Consider the following 16,649-nt stretch of genomic DNA (forward strand, 5'->3'; position numbering starts at 1 on the left):
CCGTCCGTCCGTCCGTCCGTCTGTCCTTCCTTCCCCCCGCCTGCCCCTCGTCTGTCCTTCTTCCTGCCCCTCCGTCCCCGTGTCCGTCCGCCCCTGCCGCCTCCGTCCCGGCCTCCCCGCCGCCCATGGAGCTGCTGTGCGTGGAGTCCGTGTCCCGCGTGCCCCGCGCGGGGCGCGACCCGCAGCTCCTGGAGGACCGGCGGGTGCTGCAGAACCTGCTGAGCCTGGAGGAGCGGTACAGCCCCCGCGTGTCCTACTTCCAGTGCGTGCAGCGGGACATCCAGCCCTACATGCGGAGGATGTTGGCCGTCTGGATGCTGGAGGTACGGGACGCGCCGCCGCCCCGCTCCCCCTGCGCGGACGCCGGCGCTGCTCCTGCCCCGGCGTGGGGAGCGCAGGGCAGGACCCCCGGCCCGCGTGTGCTGGGGGGGTCAGGGGTGCAGGAGACAAGGCAGGGGACACGCCAGCCCGGAGGTCTGTGCTCAGGGCAGGGGCGATGCCGGTGGGCAGCGCGGGGGCTGCGCGCTTTGCTCCTTTGCAGGCGCTTTGCTCCGTGAGCGCCGGCTGGGCTAAAAGGCTAAAACATGTGTTCGCCCCGTGCAGGAGGAGCAGGACCCCCCCTCCCCTGAACCCACAGCTCACCCCACCCCTTGGTGAGAGACCCCCAAAAGCTCCGGGCAGAGCTGGGCTGTCAGAGCCTCGGGCTCGGGGCTGCAAGTGCCTGGTTAGAGGGGGAAATAATAACGTTACTATTTACTTCCCCAAATTAAAAATGAGTGTGGCTCCCTGCAGGATGGAGTTCGGGGCGGGGGGGGGAAGAATCTCAGGGGGCTCTGCATGAGGTGGTCGCAGTGAAGAGTCTCGATAAAGAACGATTTGCAGAGGACCGGTGAGGTCGGGATGGAGCTTCCCCGTCCCCCAGCCCGGCGGCTGCTGCAGGGAAGCTCCGTCGAAAGAAATAGCGAACATTTGCTTTTTAAAGGGGCTTTTTTCCCCCCCTCTCCTGTTATTTTGTTTCTGCCGTTCCCTTTCCGAGAAGGGTGTTAAACAAATGCTGCTTTGGGACCTGTCCCTGTGAAGCCCTGAAGGGGTGACAAGCGGGTGACAAGTGGCAGTTGTCACACCCGTGTCGGTGTCGCCGGCGCTGGGGCAGCCGGGGCTGGGAGGAGGATGGTGTTTGCTGCAGAATGGGGAGAAACCGCAATGTTTTTATGGTCGTGTTGAAAGAAGGAAGTTAAATATGACAAGTGTTTTGATACTGTTGGGAGATAAGGGCAGAGGGCTGAAATTTGGAGCTGCTGGATTCTGTGGCTGAGGGAGGAGGACTTTTGGACCCAGCATTGATTTGGGTGCTGCCACTGACTCTTCTTGTGTCTCTGGAGCACTCGAGGTGGAGTTGCCAGCAGTGGATCCTGCTCTGTTAAGTCTCCAGCTGGGGATATGCTGGAACTGCTCACTTTCTCCAGAGATCCCCAGTCCCCACAGGGCAGGAGGTGGCAGCTTTGCTGTCCAGCTGGCTGGAGACATCTCCAGCAGGGGGGATCAGAAACGGGGCCAAATCAGGCCGGTTTGGTCTCATTTGTGCGCTCTTTCTAACTGCACCTGAGTTCTGCTGCTTTCCCCAGGAAGCTGAAGTCTTGAGGCCTTGGGGAAGCTCCTTTGTGGTGTAACCCCAGGGATGTCACCAGAGTTAACACCTGGAGCTCATTCACCCCAGGCCTCCAGAGCCCTGGCAAGTGTGAAACACCAGAGGCTTTGGAGCTGCGGTGCAGGCAGGGGCTGGGGAGCCCTGCCTTTACTTTGTATCTCTGCCACTGGGTTTTGCCAGGTGTGTGAGGAGCAGAAGTGTGAGGAAGAGGTTTTCCCCCTGGCCATGAATTACGTGGATCGGTTCCTGTCGTCGGTGCCCGTGCAGAAGAATCGCCTGCAGCTTCTGGGGGCTGTGTGCATGCTGCTGGCCTCCAAACTGAGAGAAACCATGCCCCTGACCGTGGAGAAGCTCTGCATTTACACAGACAACTCCATCACACCTCAGCAGCTCCTGGTAACCACCCTCTACCTCCTCCCCAGCTCTTCTGCATCCTGCTGCCTGCCATCCCACCTGCCTCCCTGTCCCTGCTCTTCCTCCCATTCCCTCACCTCCCCCTGCATTCCAGCCTTCTCTCCTCCTTGTCCTGCAGGGTGTGGTGCCTGTTGGTGGAGACCTTTCCACCTTCCCTGTTGTGGGGAGCAGAATTGTCCCCTCCAGGTCGTAGGGGAAGTTCCTTGTGCCTGCAGTGCTCGTTCCCAGCCCTGGGCTGTCACCCTGGGCTGTCACCCTGCACGCTCAGGCAGAAGTTCAGTTCTGAGGCTTCGAAAGGCAAAGTGTTTTCGTGTCTGATAAAAGTTCAGAGATCCAAACCCTTTGATTTCCACTCCCCCAGTGCAGGAGGAAACTGGAGAGCCCCTTTTCTTGGGGCCTTCCATGCTGGTGGCTCAGGGCCCCGGGGAGGAAACGGTCACCTGGGCTGAGAACCATCCCTGGGGACCGTTTGCCCCCGAGAATTTCTCAGGGTTACTCATCACCTTGTTAAGTGTCTGTGTTTTTTTGGGGCTGGGCTGGGGTGATCTGAGTGTGATTTGTCCCCGGGGTGGGGAGTGAACCCACAAAACTTTCAGGTGTGAACCGAGGGCAGTTCTGGTAACTGGGGAGCTCTGGTATGAACATGGTTTTTCCAAGTGCCAGTGAAAGGCTGGGGAAAATCCCCTCACCTCCATGACCCTGTAGTCATTTGTGGGTGGTGATTGTCTCAATTAGCACTCAGGGGTGGGTGATTAATCATGGGGAGGGGTGGGAATGCACAGAGGAAACAGTAGCAGTTGTTTCTTCCCTGGATGCTGAATCCTGTCAACATCCCTGAGACAGGAGGGAGTCACAGCCAGTTCTGGTGGCTCCTGCAGCCCAGACCTCGGGTGGACACCTGGTGCCTGCATCCTGTGGGTCCGAGTCCTATTTCATTCTAATTTGTTTGGTGAATTCTTGGGCAGGATTTGCTGTTCCCAGTTGAATTTGGGACCTGTTTGCAGCAGGCTCCTCCCAAAGGAGGGTGGAGAGGTGCAGGTGGGGAGTGGGCAGAGCATGTGCAGCATCCCTGGAGACTCTCCTTCCCCCTCAGACTCCAGTGTTAATTCCTCCTTGCTCAGAGTCTTTCTTATTTCTTCCCCCGAGGTTTGTCAGCAGGAAGCTGTGGCCAGGCAGCACCACAATGTTCATCTTCCCTTCTCCCTCCTCCTGGGGTGGAGCTGGAGGAGGAAAGCACTGTCTGATGCCTGTTCTTCACTGCTGATCCTTCAGGTCTCAGTCCTGGGGTTCTCCCTCCCTGGATCCTGTTGCTCTCAGGAGGCACAGATGGCTGGCTGGCACAGATCTCTTGGATCTCTCTGCTCCAGAATCAATTTGGAGTTGAGGTGGATGAAAATGGCTTCATTTTGAGGGTCAGAAGTCCTTTTTTGGGCTAGCCAAAGGTAGCTTTTCCAGGCAAATAGAATCCCTTTCCCACTCAGCAGTGCAGGGGTTCATTCCTGGTCATCCAAGGGCTGAGCAGAGGCATCAGGAGCCAGCCTGGCCCTTCCAGAGGGGACCTGAGGCAGTGGCACATCTCTGGGCAGGAGCTGCTCCACAGTCCATCACCTGGTGGTCAGCTTTCCCTGCCCACCACGATTTCCATGGATTTTAACCCTGTTTGGAGCACATCCCGCTCCAGTCTCCCATTGTCCCCACTGCAGAGAGGGAGGGGAGGGAACATCTGAGGACCTGTGAAGGATTTGGGCTTTGGGACCTGCTGGAGTTAGTGCTGGATTACAACACCCAGGGGCTGCTCTTCCCCCTCTGTGCTAATCAGGGGATGTTGCTGCTCTTTCACAACCTCCCAGGGTGGGGAGGGGAAGGGGAGCTTCTTCATCAAGGTTTGGACAATGGTTCATCCTGGCCTCTTCCCGTGGATCGCTGCCATCCTGGACTCCAGGGGTGCTGGCTCACATTCCCAGCAGGTTTGCTTCCTTCTCCTGCTGGGATGCTTGGCACCAGCTCAGCAGCTGAGAAGGGACACACTTGAAACAAACTCTTGAGGAGGTTATTCTAGGGAGAAGGAAATGATGCAAGGAGGGACTTGTCCATTTGGAGGAAGTTGGATTTCCGTCAGGGGCGTTATCTGACCTACCTTTCCTTTTTTTCTTTTTTTCCCTTTTTTTTATCTTTTAATGAAGGCTTTTCTGGCTTGTGCAAGAGGGTGTTCAGCTGCTTGGGGAGAGCAGTTGTAAGTCACCTCCATCTGCCTGCTTTGCTCCTAATACCTTGGCTTGTCTTGGAAATCTTCAACCTAAAGGTCAGTTTTGCCAACAGCCAGGAATTTCCTGGCAAAGCCTGAGGAGGATGGAGCCTCCAGGCAGATGATGAGGGGAGCAGCAGTGGCCCCGAGGGCCACGAAGAGTGAAAATAAGAGAAATAAGAGCTGGGTAGAGAAGGATGTTCACTTGTGGTTTTCCAGAAGACACTCTGGTGTTTCCCTGCTTTCCCTTCTGCTTGTGGCACAGGTGGGACAGACGGGGCCGTTTCTCCCTCTGGAGTTGGTCCCTTTGCCTTGACATCCAGTCTGGAACGTGCCCAGGAGATGGAAGCAGACCCTGTTTCCCATTTGCAAATGGACTTTGGAGGCTGCTCATTTCTGTAGCTGCTCTGGGGGGTGGGTGCCAGGCTCTCTCCACCCTCTCTGTGAGTCACCTCGGGAGCACCAAGTGTGTCACCGGGGCTGTGACAGTGTCCCATGGTCCCTTCCCAGCTGCAGGGACAATCCAGCACAGCTCCCTTCCCTCCTGCTGCTCGGGGGGGTGGGCTCTGCTCCCAGATGGATTTCCAGGCTCCTGCAGGCACAGTGGGTGTGTGGGTGTTGGGAGGGCAGAGCTTGATGTGGCTGTCACTGCATGGCAGGGGGAGCTGCCGGGACTGGCACATCCCAGACGGGGTTTGCAGAGCTGGGAATGGAGTCAGGCAGTCCCTGCCTGTGGCTCGGGTCTGTCTGAGGGGGCAGTTTGGCTGCAGGACTTTGCTCACCTGCTCCGAGCAGGGGAGGCAGCGGGAATTCTGCTGTCCTGCCTTCTCTCCTGTCTCTCTGCTTTGGGATGCAGCCAGGAGGGATCAGACTTGCAGAGGGGAAGCTCTGCTCTGTGGTTTCCATCCCCTGAGATGCTGGTCAGACCCGGAGAGCCCTGCCCTGGGGGGTGGTCTTGCAGAGGGGGATCTGATGCATTCCCAGTGCTGGGATGCTCCACGAGCAGTGCTGGAATGCTCCACGAGCAGTACTGGCAGCTTTCAGCCCTTCCACGAGGAGGGTGAACTCTGCAGGCTGGAGAAACAAAGGGACATTTTCCACTTTTCTTCCTCTCTTTCATTACCCGGGCAGGGACTGATTGAACGAGGTGCAAAACAAAATGCCAGGAAGAGGATGTTTGTTCCATCAGCAAACCTGCCTGTCCTGTCCCTCGCTGCTTTTGTTCTGCTCCTTCCACAGATAAAGTGATTCAGAGGTTCTGACACGGATCTGAGGGCGGGCAGTCCCCAGGGTTAGCAGGAGAGAAGCGAGGAGCAGGGTGGTTTGGCAGGAGAGAGGCTTCCCTGAGCTAAATCCTGTGAGCTGGTGACAGTCCTTGGCGCCGGGCGCCTTCAGCTGCCGTCCCTGGAGCCGGCGGGGCCCTGGGATCAGCCTCTTGGAACAGCCAGGGCTTGGGGGTGATGGTGAGGAACCTGTGTCTGGAAAAGAGCTGCTGTGGTGCCTTGCAGAGGGACAGGCTGTCCCGGATCAGTCCGTGTCCCAGGTGAGGTCTCGTGCCTGAGCTGCACCTGGGTCTGGATCCTTGGGACAATATCCCAACAGGAACAGGCTCTGCCTCTCCAGAGAGGGTGTTGTGTGTCGGGGACACACAGTGACATGTTGGGTTGCAGCTCTGGGAGGACAGGCAGGAGTGATGCTGGGCTGTGTCCCTTCTGCTCTGAGCTCCCCTCTCAGACTCCGAGATCCCTTTGGGATTTGCTGGTTGTGAGGAGGGATTTCCAGGTCCTCCTGACCTCCCTGGGCCTGGGCTGTGCTCCCAGCTCAGGGCAGTGACTGCCAAAGGTGTCAGCTGTGTCCTGTGTCCCTTCCCAGGGAACTGGGCTGATGCAGGAGGAGGCATCCAGCTCTCCCAACCCTCTGGAGCCCTTGGAGGCTCCAGGTGAGCGACAGGCACAGAGCTCTCCATTCCCAGTGGCTCTTTCCTGTGTGGCTGCAATTTAACCAGTGTCCAGCACCCACTTTGATCCCTGTGGGTCCCTTCCCACTCAGGATATTCTAAACCTCTGTTTCCTTCTTTTCCCAAGCCTGATCTCTCCCCTTTGCTCCAATCCCACCTCGGACCAGGCACTCCGTGACCTGTGCTGGGATCCTCAGGCTCTGGAGCTCTTTGCAAGGTTTCTTCTTGCTTTTATCCTTTGGATTTGGCTGAAAACTCCAGCAGGCCTGGCAGGCTGGCCATCCATATGGGAGGTGGGAGCCTGTGGAGGCGAGGAATGGCTTCCTGGGTGGAAAAGTGCAGGCTGCGAAGTGGCAACCAGCACACAGGGCCTCGGGGAGGGGGTTTGGAGCAGGTTGAGCAATGCTGCTCATTTAGGCAACTCAAAGCTGGTTTGCTGTGTAAGGAGAAAGGGGGGGTTTGCAAAGAAAGGAGAAAATGAAGGTCTGACCTTAGGAAAAAAAAAATCTCACTTCTTCAAATCCATCTGTTCTGGAGCCCTGTGGCACCTCTGGGCAGCACTGGCTGTGGAACCCTGAACTGCTGGGCAGGATGAGATCCTGGAATGGAGGCACCTGAGACAAATCCCAGTTCAGCTCTGGCCTTTCTGGCATACCTGGATCTCAGTGCTGATCCAGAGGATGAGAGAAAGTGGGGCTGGAGATGGTCATTGTGTCTTGGGATGTGGGGGAATTGGGACCAGCAGAGAGGGTGTGGGCTGCCTGTGGCACTGCTGCTGGGATGGAAAGGGAAAAATGATCCTGGGAAGACACAGTTCCCTTCTGCTGAGAGTCAGTGGCACAGTCACACCCAGAGGTGACAGCAAAGCTGCCCAGCCCAGGAGGACAGAACGTGTGTGGCCTCCGAGCTGGATTCAGCTGCTGCTCCAGTCACACCAGGGGACCTTGGCACTGAGGGCAGGGCAGGGAACTGAGGGCAGGGGTCCCAAATTCTGTGCCGAGGTTCCTTGTGTACACCCTGGCTGGGTGCTGGCCCTGGGACCTGCTGGGTGCTGGCTCTGCCAAGGGCTGCTCCAGGGCTGCCCTGCACTGTGTGTCCATGCCAGGGCTGATGCCAGGGCTGGCAGAGCCGGGAGAGGCTCAGCAGGTGCCTGGAGCAGCCAGAGCTCCAGCTCAAACCCATGCAGGGCACCCAGCCTTGCCACCATCTGCTCCCCAGCTCACAGCCAGCACTGACTGGCCCGTGGAGATGCCACAGAAGTCCCTGTTGGGTGCCTGGAGGGGGCACCTCAGCTGGGATGGAGATGTTGGCAGTCACTGGGAAGCATCAGTAGCCCTTGGCTGTATGTTGGTGGCAGAGGTGGGAGCTGATGTGGCTGTTCAGTGCCTCTTGCTCTGCTGAGCACAGCTGAAGGCTCTCTTGGTGGAGAGGAGGTGGGATGAGTAGGGGAAGTTCTGCCAAAATGCTGACCCCCATTCCCAGCCCCCGAGCTCTGTTCCCTTTGCTGTAACAGGGATACCCTGGGCTGAACTGTCCTGGGAGCCTGGACATCAGCCTGTCCTCTGGGGAGTGGAGAAGGGATGTGGGAATGCTGTGCCTGCTGCTCCCTGCCCTGGTGTTCCCTCGGGGGCTGCAGCAGCAGCGTGACCAGAGAGGGGTGTCAGTGGCTGATCCCTCTGCTCCCTGGAAAGGAGAAACCACATTTATTGCTTCCTCTTCTGAGCTGTGCTCCCAGCTCTGCAGCTGGAATTGTGCCACAGGCTGGGGACAGTGGGGACAGTCCCTGTTCCCTCCCCTGTCCCTCGGGTTGTGCTGAGCTGTCCCCCTCGAGCGCTCCCGCCCTGCTCCCTAACACGCTGTCCTCCCTCTGCAGCACTGGGAGCTTCTGGTCCTGGAGAAGCTGAAGTGGGACCTGGTGTCAGTGATAGCCAACGATTTCCTGCCCCACATCCTGCACCGCCTCCCGCTGCCCCCGGACAACGTGGAGCTGGTGAAGAAACACGCCCAGACCTTCATCGCCCTGTGTGCCACAGGTGGGTGCTGCCTCGCCAGGGCTGCTCTCCCCTGCCCTTTTGGGGAGCTGAGTGCCTGCCTGCATTCCAGTCAGAGCCATTCGAGGTGGGATAATGGCCTTGGTGCCTGAGAGATGCCAGGAAAGCAGAGCTGTGTGCCAGCCCCTTGCTGTGCCTGTGGGAGGGTGTCTGGGGCTGAATCCGAGCTTTTCGCAGCCTCTCCCTCAGCCTCTAGTGCCACCTCATCTCAGCACTTCTGGAGCTGTTGCTCTGTGGGGCTGTTGCTCAGCCTGTTTTCTTTTCCTTCACCCCCATTTCTCCCTCCTAAGCTGCAGAGACCCCTCTGTCAGCCCCTCTCGAGTTTTCCGGGGAAATCACGATCCCAAACGCCGCGCGCACACTCACTAAGGGCCCCTCTCTGCCCCGTGTCCCTGTGCTGCTGCAGACTCCACGTTTGTGATGTACCCCCCGTCCATGATCGCCACGGGCAGCATTGGAGCAGCGATCCACGGGCTGAGCGTCTCCGTGAGCGACGAGGCCATGACGGAGCTGCTGGCCGGGATCACGGGCACCGACGTGGTGAGTGGGCACAGGAACAGCTGCTGCAGCTGCTGGGAGCCCTCCCTCTCCTGCTGCTCCTTCTGAGAGGAAGAACTTTTCCGTGGAGGGTGGCAGAGCGCTGGGACGGGGCAGGTGTGCGGTCTCACTCTCTGGAAACATCCCAAACCCACCCGGATACGTCCCTGTGTCACCTCCAGGTGACCCTGCCTTGGCAGGGGGGTGGGACTGGGTGGACTCCAGAGGACCCTTCCAACCCAAACTGGTCTGTGAGTCTTTGCAACTGGGCTGTTGATGATGGTGCTGACCCTGGTCTGAGGAGAGCCAGGGGAAGAGGGAGCGTCCCTAAAAGAGCCGCCTCCGGCAGCCCCGTGGCCACAGTGGCTCCTGCCTGGGCAGGGCAGGGCAGGGTGGGCTGGGAGCCTTTGAAATGCCACACAAAGGGCAGCGTCTGTTCCCTGCACGGGCAGGTGTTGGCAGGATCGGGTTGACGGGGTGGGAAGGGGCAGAGGGAGGCTCCGGGCTCAGCATCTGCTCCCCTCTGCGGTGTCTGGTTGCAGGTGCCCAGGCTGGGAGGGAAGGGGGGCATCTGCCAGCCCCTGCACTGCCCTTGGAGAAGGGAAGGAGGATCCTGTTGGGCTCCCCAGATCGCTCCTGCTGCAGCATTGGGGAGCTTTCCCTCTGCCAGGGCCCCCTTTGATCTCTCCTCCTGCTGCAGGGTCGGTTACAGTCCCCTGGCAGGGCTGGGCTGGGCTGGGCCGGGCTGGGGGGGTTCCACGAGCCTTTGTCCGGGCAGGAGGACGGGTGGGAGGCTCCCGAGCCGCCTGTGCCGATGGAATGGTTTTGTTTTCAGGAGAATCAGTGCAGCCACCTGCTCACAAGCTGCTGCGGGCACGGGGCAGGGGCTGCAACCTGCTCCAGGTCAGGGCTGGGGGGGAACAGGTGGGAAGCAGGGAGGGAACCGAAATGGAGCCGAAATGGAGCCCGGCACAGCCCTGCCACCCTCCCTCCCTCCCCAGGGCATCTGCTGTGCCCCCAGCAAACAGCCCCTGCCCAGGCAGGATTATGGCAGCTCCTGGAGGATCCGGGGATGTATCCACAGTCTTGCAGGGCTCCCTGTGGAGCCCCTGGCCGTGGCCTCCCATGTCTGTTGGTGCAGATGCTTCTCCCTGAGCCTTGTGGTGTCCCCGGGCTCCGACTCAGTTTCCCCCTGGCTCCAGCTGGAAGGGTGACCCCCTTCCTGCAGCTGCCAAGGCTCAGCAGGGCAGTGCTGGGGGTGCAGGGCTGGGCCAGCTCCGTGGCCAGCAGGAGTCTGGTGGTGCGTGGCCAGGCTGGCTTTGGCATCTGCCAAAATTGCCAATGGAGAGCTCAGGGATGGGTTTGCAGTGGGGATGGAGAACCCGGGGATGGGTTTGCAGTGGGGATGGAGAGCCTGGGGGTGGACTGGCCGTGGTGACAGAGCCCAGGGTTGGTGGCCCTGTCCCCGGTGCTCCCAGCCCGGCTGGCAGGAGGAGGCTGTGCTGACGGGAAGCCGGGCCGGGGGAGCGGGCAGGGGGAGTTGGGCGTTGCTATTTTCGCTCGCCACATCCTCTGTCGGTTTCTAAGAACCGCCGGCGGATTCCTGGTAAGAGATTTCGGGGTGTGACAGTGTCCACGAGGTGTGAGCTGCCCCCCAGCTCCCCGGGCTGGGCCGTGCCCGGCGCTGACGTGTCCGGGGGGCTCCGGAGTCCGAGTGGGAGTTTCCTCCTCTGGTTACAGCTCGTGTGGGGGGAAAATACACGGTGGGATTTGCATTTGTGACGAGTGGTGGTGCTGCCTGCAGCCCCCTGAGCCTCCCTGTGAGCAGGGCTGGTGTGTCCCCAGCACTGGGGTGGGTCCCTGGGGAATGCACAGGGGGGAACACGGGAAACCTGGTGAGAAGGAAACCTGGTGAGAAGCTGTGTAGCCACAGGATCGTCCTCCCAGCGTGTTGGGGTGTGGGTACACATGGGTGGTTCTTGGGTCAGGGAGGTCCCTGCCTCAGAGACTCCCAGAGTGAGGCAGTGCCCATCAGCCAGTGCATCCAGCAGGATTCCTGTGCCCAGCTCTGCTGCAGGAGCACCCCAAGCTCTGGGAAAGCTGGGCTGAAGAGCCTGGGGAGGCAGGGGGGCTCCATGGGCTCCATGTGCTGCAGGCCACCATGGATCTGGGAAGTTTGGGTTGTAAAAGCCAATCCTGGCCTGTGCAGAGCTGCTCCGCCCTTGCCATGATCCTGAAATCACACCCTGCTTCCAGGCACGAGGCCGGATGCTTTGGGAAGCTCTGATGGGCACAGTGTTTCTTCCTGGAGAATGTGCTCAAACAGGGAGGTGGGGAGAGGACAATCAGAGCATGGGGCTTCGCCTGGGGAGGGGCCCAAAGCACAGACAAGCTGGAGATTCCCCTCGGTGGAGAAAAGCTCCTTTGTCCTGTGTGTTTGGATGCTCCGGGGGTCGGAGATGCAGCCCAGCAGCTGCTCAGAGCGATTCCTAAGGCTCCCACCTCCGAGGAGCAGAGAACTGAAGCCTCTTGTCTCTCTCTCCCTCTCCCCAGGACTGCCTGAAGGCCTGCCAGGAGCAGATCGAGGCGGCCTTAGCCGAGAGCCTGAAGCAGGCGTCCCAGTGCCAGCAGGAGTTCAGCGCCAAGGCGGCGGCGTACGGGGGCAGCCAGCCCACGGGCACCCCCACGGACGTCACCGACGTCAACCTGTGACCAGCCCCCGGCCCCGAGAGCCGCCCCTCGCCCTGGGCACCCCCAGCTCGCCGCATCCCACCCGCCCAGCCCGTGCCCGCCGGGGATCCCTCCCGCCCGCGGGGAGCAGGAGCCGCGCCCGGAGCCGCTCGGGTGGCTTGGGGTGAAGCGACTGGTTTTGTGGTGTCAGGGCACCAGAATGCTGGGGAGGGGAGCAGGACCCCAGAAGAAGTTGGAGTTGTTTCTCTGTTGGTGTTTCCCTGGCTCTCGGGGGTGTTTACGGTGACTTCCAGCCCCACGTGGGCCACAAATCATGGACGGCGAGCCCCGACCTGCCCTGCGGGACCAAACCCCTCACAGCCCCCAACTCCTCCCCCAGCCGGGGCTGTGGGGCCGTGGGAGGGACCTGCATGTCCTGGAGCAGGGAGGTACTCCCCAGTTTCCCCCCTGGGCAGGGGGGCTCCGGACCCACAGGGTTCCCTTCAGGAGGGAGCAGCTGCTCAGTGGCCCCTCTGTCCCCATTGCTTCGTGCCAGATTCCTGCAGCTCCGGGGGGAGTTGTGTGGCTGCTTCTGCTTGGAGGGGAACTGTGGGGCTTGTTTGTTATTGCTGTTGGATATGGGATTTTTGGGGACGTGCTCCCTGTCTGTGTGGACAGCAGGAGGGTCCTGGCCTTGGGAGGGGGCAGGTTTGGGCGCTGTACCCTCGGATTTCGCTGGCCCATGGAGGCTGCTTAATTTATTAACTGCTGGGAAATAGGGAGGGAGGAGACGTGGCATTCCTTGCTGTGGGGCCTGGATGCTGCTCTCCTCTCCTCCCAAAAAAGTGCCTTCCCCCTTCGCCCCTTCCCTGGCTCCCTGGGCAGTGGGAGACTCTCACTTGGAAGCTGGTTGGTCCTTTGGTAGCTTAGGCATCAGACTAGGATTTAAGGAATACCTTTGAATGTGCTGCTATAGTCTGGGATGCATCTCCACCTTCCCAGGGCAGGGATCTCGGATCACACTCAGGAGGGGGGGCTGTGTTATGTGTATCCATGTGGATCCGAGCTGTACCCTGAGAGGGTGGAAAACTTGCTGCGCACTTGAGTTGGAAAAGCAATTACTGCGTTTTTTGTATTGTTGTTGTTGATCCTGTTAGTTTTTTATAAAAAGTGTTTTTTTTTAAAAATAATGCTGCTTTTCTATGAGAGAACCATTACAGAGTGGAATTGTATTAACCAGGAGAAGCCAGAGACTCCGCAGGGATGGGAGGCAGACGCTGCTGCCTGGGGACCTCTGGACATGTGGCTCCATGGCTGTTGCCCTCCCGTGGGAGATGGAGATAGAAATCTTCCCTTTTGGATGCCACTAGATACAAAAAAACAGGCAGAAAAAGGTGGGGCTGCTGCTCCTCCCCGAGCCTGCCTTGTCCAGAAGGGCCCCGGAGCCGCTGCCTCCTGCCAGCAGGAGGGCTGGGACAGAGCCTGGCTGTGCAAAAGGAAATGTTTTTTATATATAAATGAATTTTAATTTAAGAGTAAACTGGTTTGGTGTTCACTCCGCTGCTGGGAGAGCCAGAGAACCCTGTGATGTTGCAATAAAGTATTTTAAAGAAGACTGAGAGGCTTGAGGGTTTCCCTGTGTGATTCCCAGGGCAGAGCTCAGATCCCTGTCCCTCAAAGTGCTGGGCTGGGCCCCCCATCACCTGGGGGATCCCTCGGGGGGGCTCCAGCCTTGTGTTTCCCAGGATGGAACGGGGAGAGGGCAGGCAGGGCACCCCCAGCCCCACCGAGAGGTTCCCAGGTAAGTGCAGCCTTGTGGGACATGGGGGGAAGGTCCCCCCCGGGTTTTCCAGCGAAGGTGGCACATGGGCAGGTGCCACGAGCAGGCTGGGCATGAGGCCTCAATGGGCAGGGGAGGACAGTGGCCCCATGGTTTCACCAGCCTTGCCAAGAGGAGGTAAATAAACCCTGTGAGTGTGGGGGGGAAATCCCTGGGGCAGGGAGGGGGCCAGCATTCCAGAGGCTGGTGGGGACAGGGACAGGGGACGGGTCAGCTGGGGCAGGGACAGTCCAGGACCACACAGGGATGTGGCTGCAGGGCAGAACCAGCCCTGACTGACCAACATGGCTCTGGTTTTATTTTCCAGTCCAGGAACAAGCCAAACTCAGTGCTGGTGGCACCAGGACCCTGGGTGGGACAGGGGCTGCCTCGTCCTGTGACAAGCAGCACAGGGAGCTCAGTCCAGCCCCGTGGGCACAGTCCATTCCCAATGACCGCTCGGAGCAGGAGGATCCAGGACGGATGTTCCTGCATCCAGCAGCATCCCGGGAGCAGGTGAGGCCGCAGCTTTTCCCTGGCCCTGCTCACTCCATGGCCACGGGCTCCTGCCCCTCCACGTCCCGCGTCCTGGAGTTCATGAGCTCCCTGCGGATCTCGGGCGAGATCTGCGGGTGGCTGTGGAACTTGAGCAGCTCCAGCAGGGCCTCCTTCTGCTCCGAGGACAGGTCCTCCTTGTAGCGCTGGGCGAAGGCCAGGAAGCTCTGGTGCCACAGCACGGGCAGCACCCGCTGGTCCGTGCGGAAGGCCAGGAAGTGGAACACGAGGGCGTCGACCACGCGGAAGGGCAGCGCGTACTTCTTGTCGATGAGCAGGCGCAGGAAGATGCTGTTGGCACCACTGTACTGCATCTCTGCCAGCTTGAGCATGGCAGCACTGTGGGCACAGGGAGAGGGGTCAGGAGGGCTGGGGGCACGGGGGACTGGAGCCACAGGGACAGAGGAGGAGGCCAGGCAGGAGCCACAGGGACCAAGGAGGGAGCACAGGGGTCAGAGGGGGTGGAGCCACGGGGATGGAGGAGGGAGCATGGGGGGGGAGTGGGGCCAGGCAGGAGCCACAGGGACCAAGGAGAGGGTTGGGGAGCTGGGCTGGAGGCACGGGGCACCAGGCACCCGGACACAAAACTGAGCCTTGACTCTCAACCCCAGAGGGAGCTGAGTGACCCCCCCCACCACCTCCAAGGGGCTGGAGAGGCTGAGGGGTAGATCCAAGGTGTGCTTCCCAGGGTGCCTGAAGGAGAAGCTTTGCCCCACACACCCCCCAGCCCCTCACCTGGAGTGCAGGACGGGGATGGAGCACTTGGTGAGGATGCTGCCGATGATGACGGCCTCCCGCAGCGTGCACGTGCCCGACTCACACAGGGGCAGGAGGATCCCTGCGGAGGGGAGAGTCAGGCAAACCCCACCAGGCACCCAGACAAGCCCCAGATCAGCCCCTGCAGGAGCCCCTACCCTTGAACCAGGCTGCTGGTTTGAACAGGGCCTTCTTCAGAGCCATGTACAGGTGGAAGTTGAGCCGCTTGTACTCGGCGATGTCGTCCCGGACCCGCGGCAGCAGCACCAGGTTGTAGAACCTCTGGGCCATCCTCTCTTTCAGGTTGGATGAAAATATCCTGGGAACACCAAAGCATGGAGGAAGGAGGGGTGGGGAAAGGGGGCCAAATAGGGAAAGGATGGTGTTCTGCAAATCTGATTCCAACTGTGGAAAGGAAAAGCAAAATGAGTCAGGGGCTCATGTCAGACGCTCCCTGGGGTGACCTGACCTTACCTGGTGGCCTGGTACATGGCAGCAGCTGTCCACGCCTCTGGCTCGGTGATGTAGAGGATCTGCTCCCAGTTGGACAAGGCAGGAATGATTTTAAATGCCTTGGGGAGCTTCCCACTCCTGTATTTGGACAGCACCTTCAAAGACACAGATACAGGCCATGGCTGTGGGCACTGCCAGCAGGGCTGTCCCCTCCCTCAGCACCTCAGGGGGGTGACTGTGGGTTCAGCTGCTCTGGCCTCACCTCCCTGACCCCTCTGTAGACCTCCAGGACACGGGGATCCAGCTGGGGCATGGGGCAGCCTGAGAGCTCCGACAGCACCGTCTCCACCTCCGTCTTCTTCTCCGTGAGCTTCTCCATGATGATGTCAGCCAGGGTGCGCCTGGGGCCGGCACGGGACAGGGTGAGCGGGGGGCCAGGAGGGGCTGACAGGGGATGGGGTGATTCGGGGGCTGGCAGGGGGCAGGGAGTGAGTTGAGGGTCGTGTGGGACTGACATGAGATGAGGGTGAGTCGGGGACTGTCACAAGATGGGGATGAGCTGGGGTCTGACAAGGGACAGGGGGTGAGCCGGGGGCTGTCACAAGATGGGGATGAGCTGGAGTCTGACAAGGGACAGGGGGTGAGCCGGGGGCTGTGTGGGACTGACAGGGGATGGGGTGAGCAGGGGCCGGGGTCGGCTGACAGGGGACAAGGTGAATTGGGGGCTGACAGGGCGTGAGTCGGGGGCCGACATGGGGCACGAGTCAGGTGGGGGCCGTGCAGGGAAGCAGCCCCTGCCCCGGTGCAGCCCCTTCCCCGGCGGTTCCTCACCTCAGCGGCGGGTTCTTGTTCATGAACATCTCGATGGCCTTCTCGTCCTCGGGGTCCACCTCCACCTCCCCGCCGTACTCCCCGCCCCGTCCCGCCGCCGCCGCCTTCTCCAGCGAGGGCCATTCCTCATCGTCCTCCGAGTCCGAGCCGGGACCTGCGGGGAGCGCCGGGGGCTGAGCCGGGGCCGCGCACGCTCGGGGATGCCGGGGGGTCCCGGGGGGCTCGGGGGTCTCACCCAAGGCCGCGCTGCGCTGCTGGGGGGCTGCGGGCGCCCCGGGGCCGTGCTCGGCCTCCAGCTCCTCCTGCTGCCGCCGCGCCTGCTCCAGGATGCGCCGGGACAGCCGCGCGTCCACGAACCCGTCCCCGCCATCCTCCCCCTCCTCCCGGCCGGCCCCGCCGCGCTTCCCCCGCGTCCGGGCCCGCGGGGCCGCGTCCTGCAGGATCTGCTCGGCCAAGGGCAGCGCCGGGGCAGGGCCGGAGCCCCGCGCCCGCCGGGCCTTGGGCATCGCGGGGGTCCGGGAGGGGAAAGCAGAACCGGAACGGGAGCGGGGAAGGGGAACGGGCACGTGGGTGCTCGCCCCGCCCGTTCCGGGGTGGCCCCTTCCCGGGGCCTGTTCGTCCCGCCCGTTCCGGCGGCGGCACCGGGACCATGGGGGTCACCTGGTGAGGGCGGGGGGCTCCGGGGGGGGGGGACGGGGCAGCCCCGGGGCCGC

General features: G+C 61.0%; 2 protein-coding genes across 3 annotated transcripts in view; one reads left to right on the forward strand and one right to left on the reverse strand.

Annotated features, from left to right (window-relative positions):
• The window catches only part of CCND3 (cyclin D3), a 36,487-nt gene extending 24,923 nt beyond the window's left edge, over window positions 1-11,564 (forward strand). The window contains exons 1-5 of one of the 2 annotated variants that reach the window (XM_017832214.1): window positions 126-323; window positions 1,829-2,044; window positions 8,138-8,297; window positions 8,722-8,855; window positions 11,406-11,564. In XM_017832214.1, the coding sequence (XP_017687703.1) occupies window positions 126-323; window positions 1,829-2,044; window positions 8,138-8,297; window positions 8,722-8,855; window positions 11,406-11,564 (867 nt within the window). Of the gene's footprint in view, window positions 1-125; window positions 324-1,828; window positions 2,045-8,137; window positions 8,298-8,721; window positions 8,856-11,405 lie in introns of those variants that run through there. The other variant, XM_017832215.1, reaches the window with a different exon arrangement.
• Window positions 11,565-13,609: 2,045 nt separating this feature from the next.
• On the reverse strand, window positions 13,610-16,457 carry BYSL (bystin like). The gene is made up of 7 exons (XM_017832213.1): window positions 16,172-16,457; window positions 15,937-16,090; window positions 15,368-15,506; window positions 15,127-15,260; window positions 14,811-14,971; window positions 14,632-14,734; window positions 13,610-14,235 (listed from the first exon to the last, which is right to left on the reverse strand). Exons 1-7 carry the CDS (start codon window positions 16,440-16,442, stop codon window positions 13,887-13,889), a joined length of 1,311 nt encoding a protein of 436 aa, XP_017687702.1. The 5' UTR covers window positions 16,443-16,457; the 3' UTR covers window positions 13,610-13,886.
• Window positions 16,458-16,649: the final 192 nt, after the last annotated feature.

The sequence above is a fragment of the Lepidothrix coronata genome, unplaced genomic scaffold, assembly GCF_001604755.1.
Source record: "Lepidothrix coronata isolate B3197 unplaced genomic scaffold, Lepidothrix_coronata-1.0 Scaffold199, whole genome shotgun sequence".
NCBI lineage: Eukaryota > Metazoa > Chordata > Aves > Passeriformes > Pipridae > Lepidothrix > Lepidothrix coronata.

What these genes read in the sequence shown, in the direction of transcription:
- BYSL (XM_017832213.1), bottom strand. Translation starts at nt 16,442, where the DNA reads ATGCCCAAGGCCCGGCGGGCGCGGGGCTCCGGCCCTGCCCCGGCGCTG. An exon ending in GCAGCGCAGCGCGGCCTTGG is followed by an intron (nt 16,091 to 16,171) that starts GTGAGACCCCCG and finishes CGCTCCCCGCAG; the next exon opens with GTCCCGGCTCGGACTCGGAG. An exon ending in GCCATGTACCAGGCCACCAG is followed by an intron (nt 14,972 to 15,126) that starts GTAAGGTCAGGT and finishes TGGTGTTCCCAG; the next exon opens with GATATTTTCATCCAACCTGA.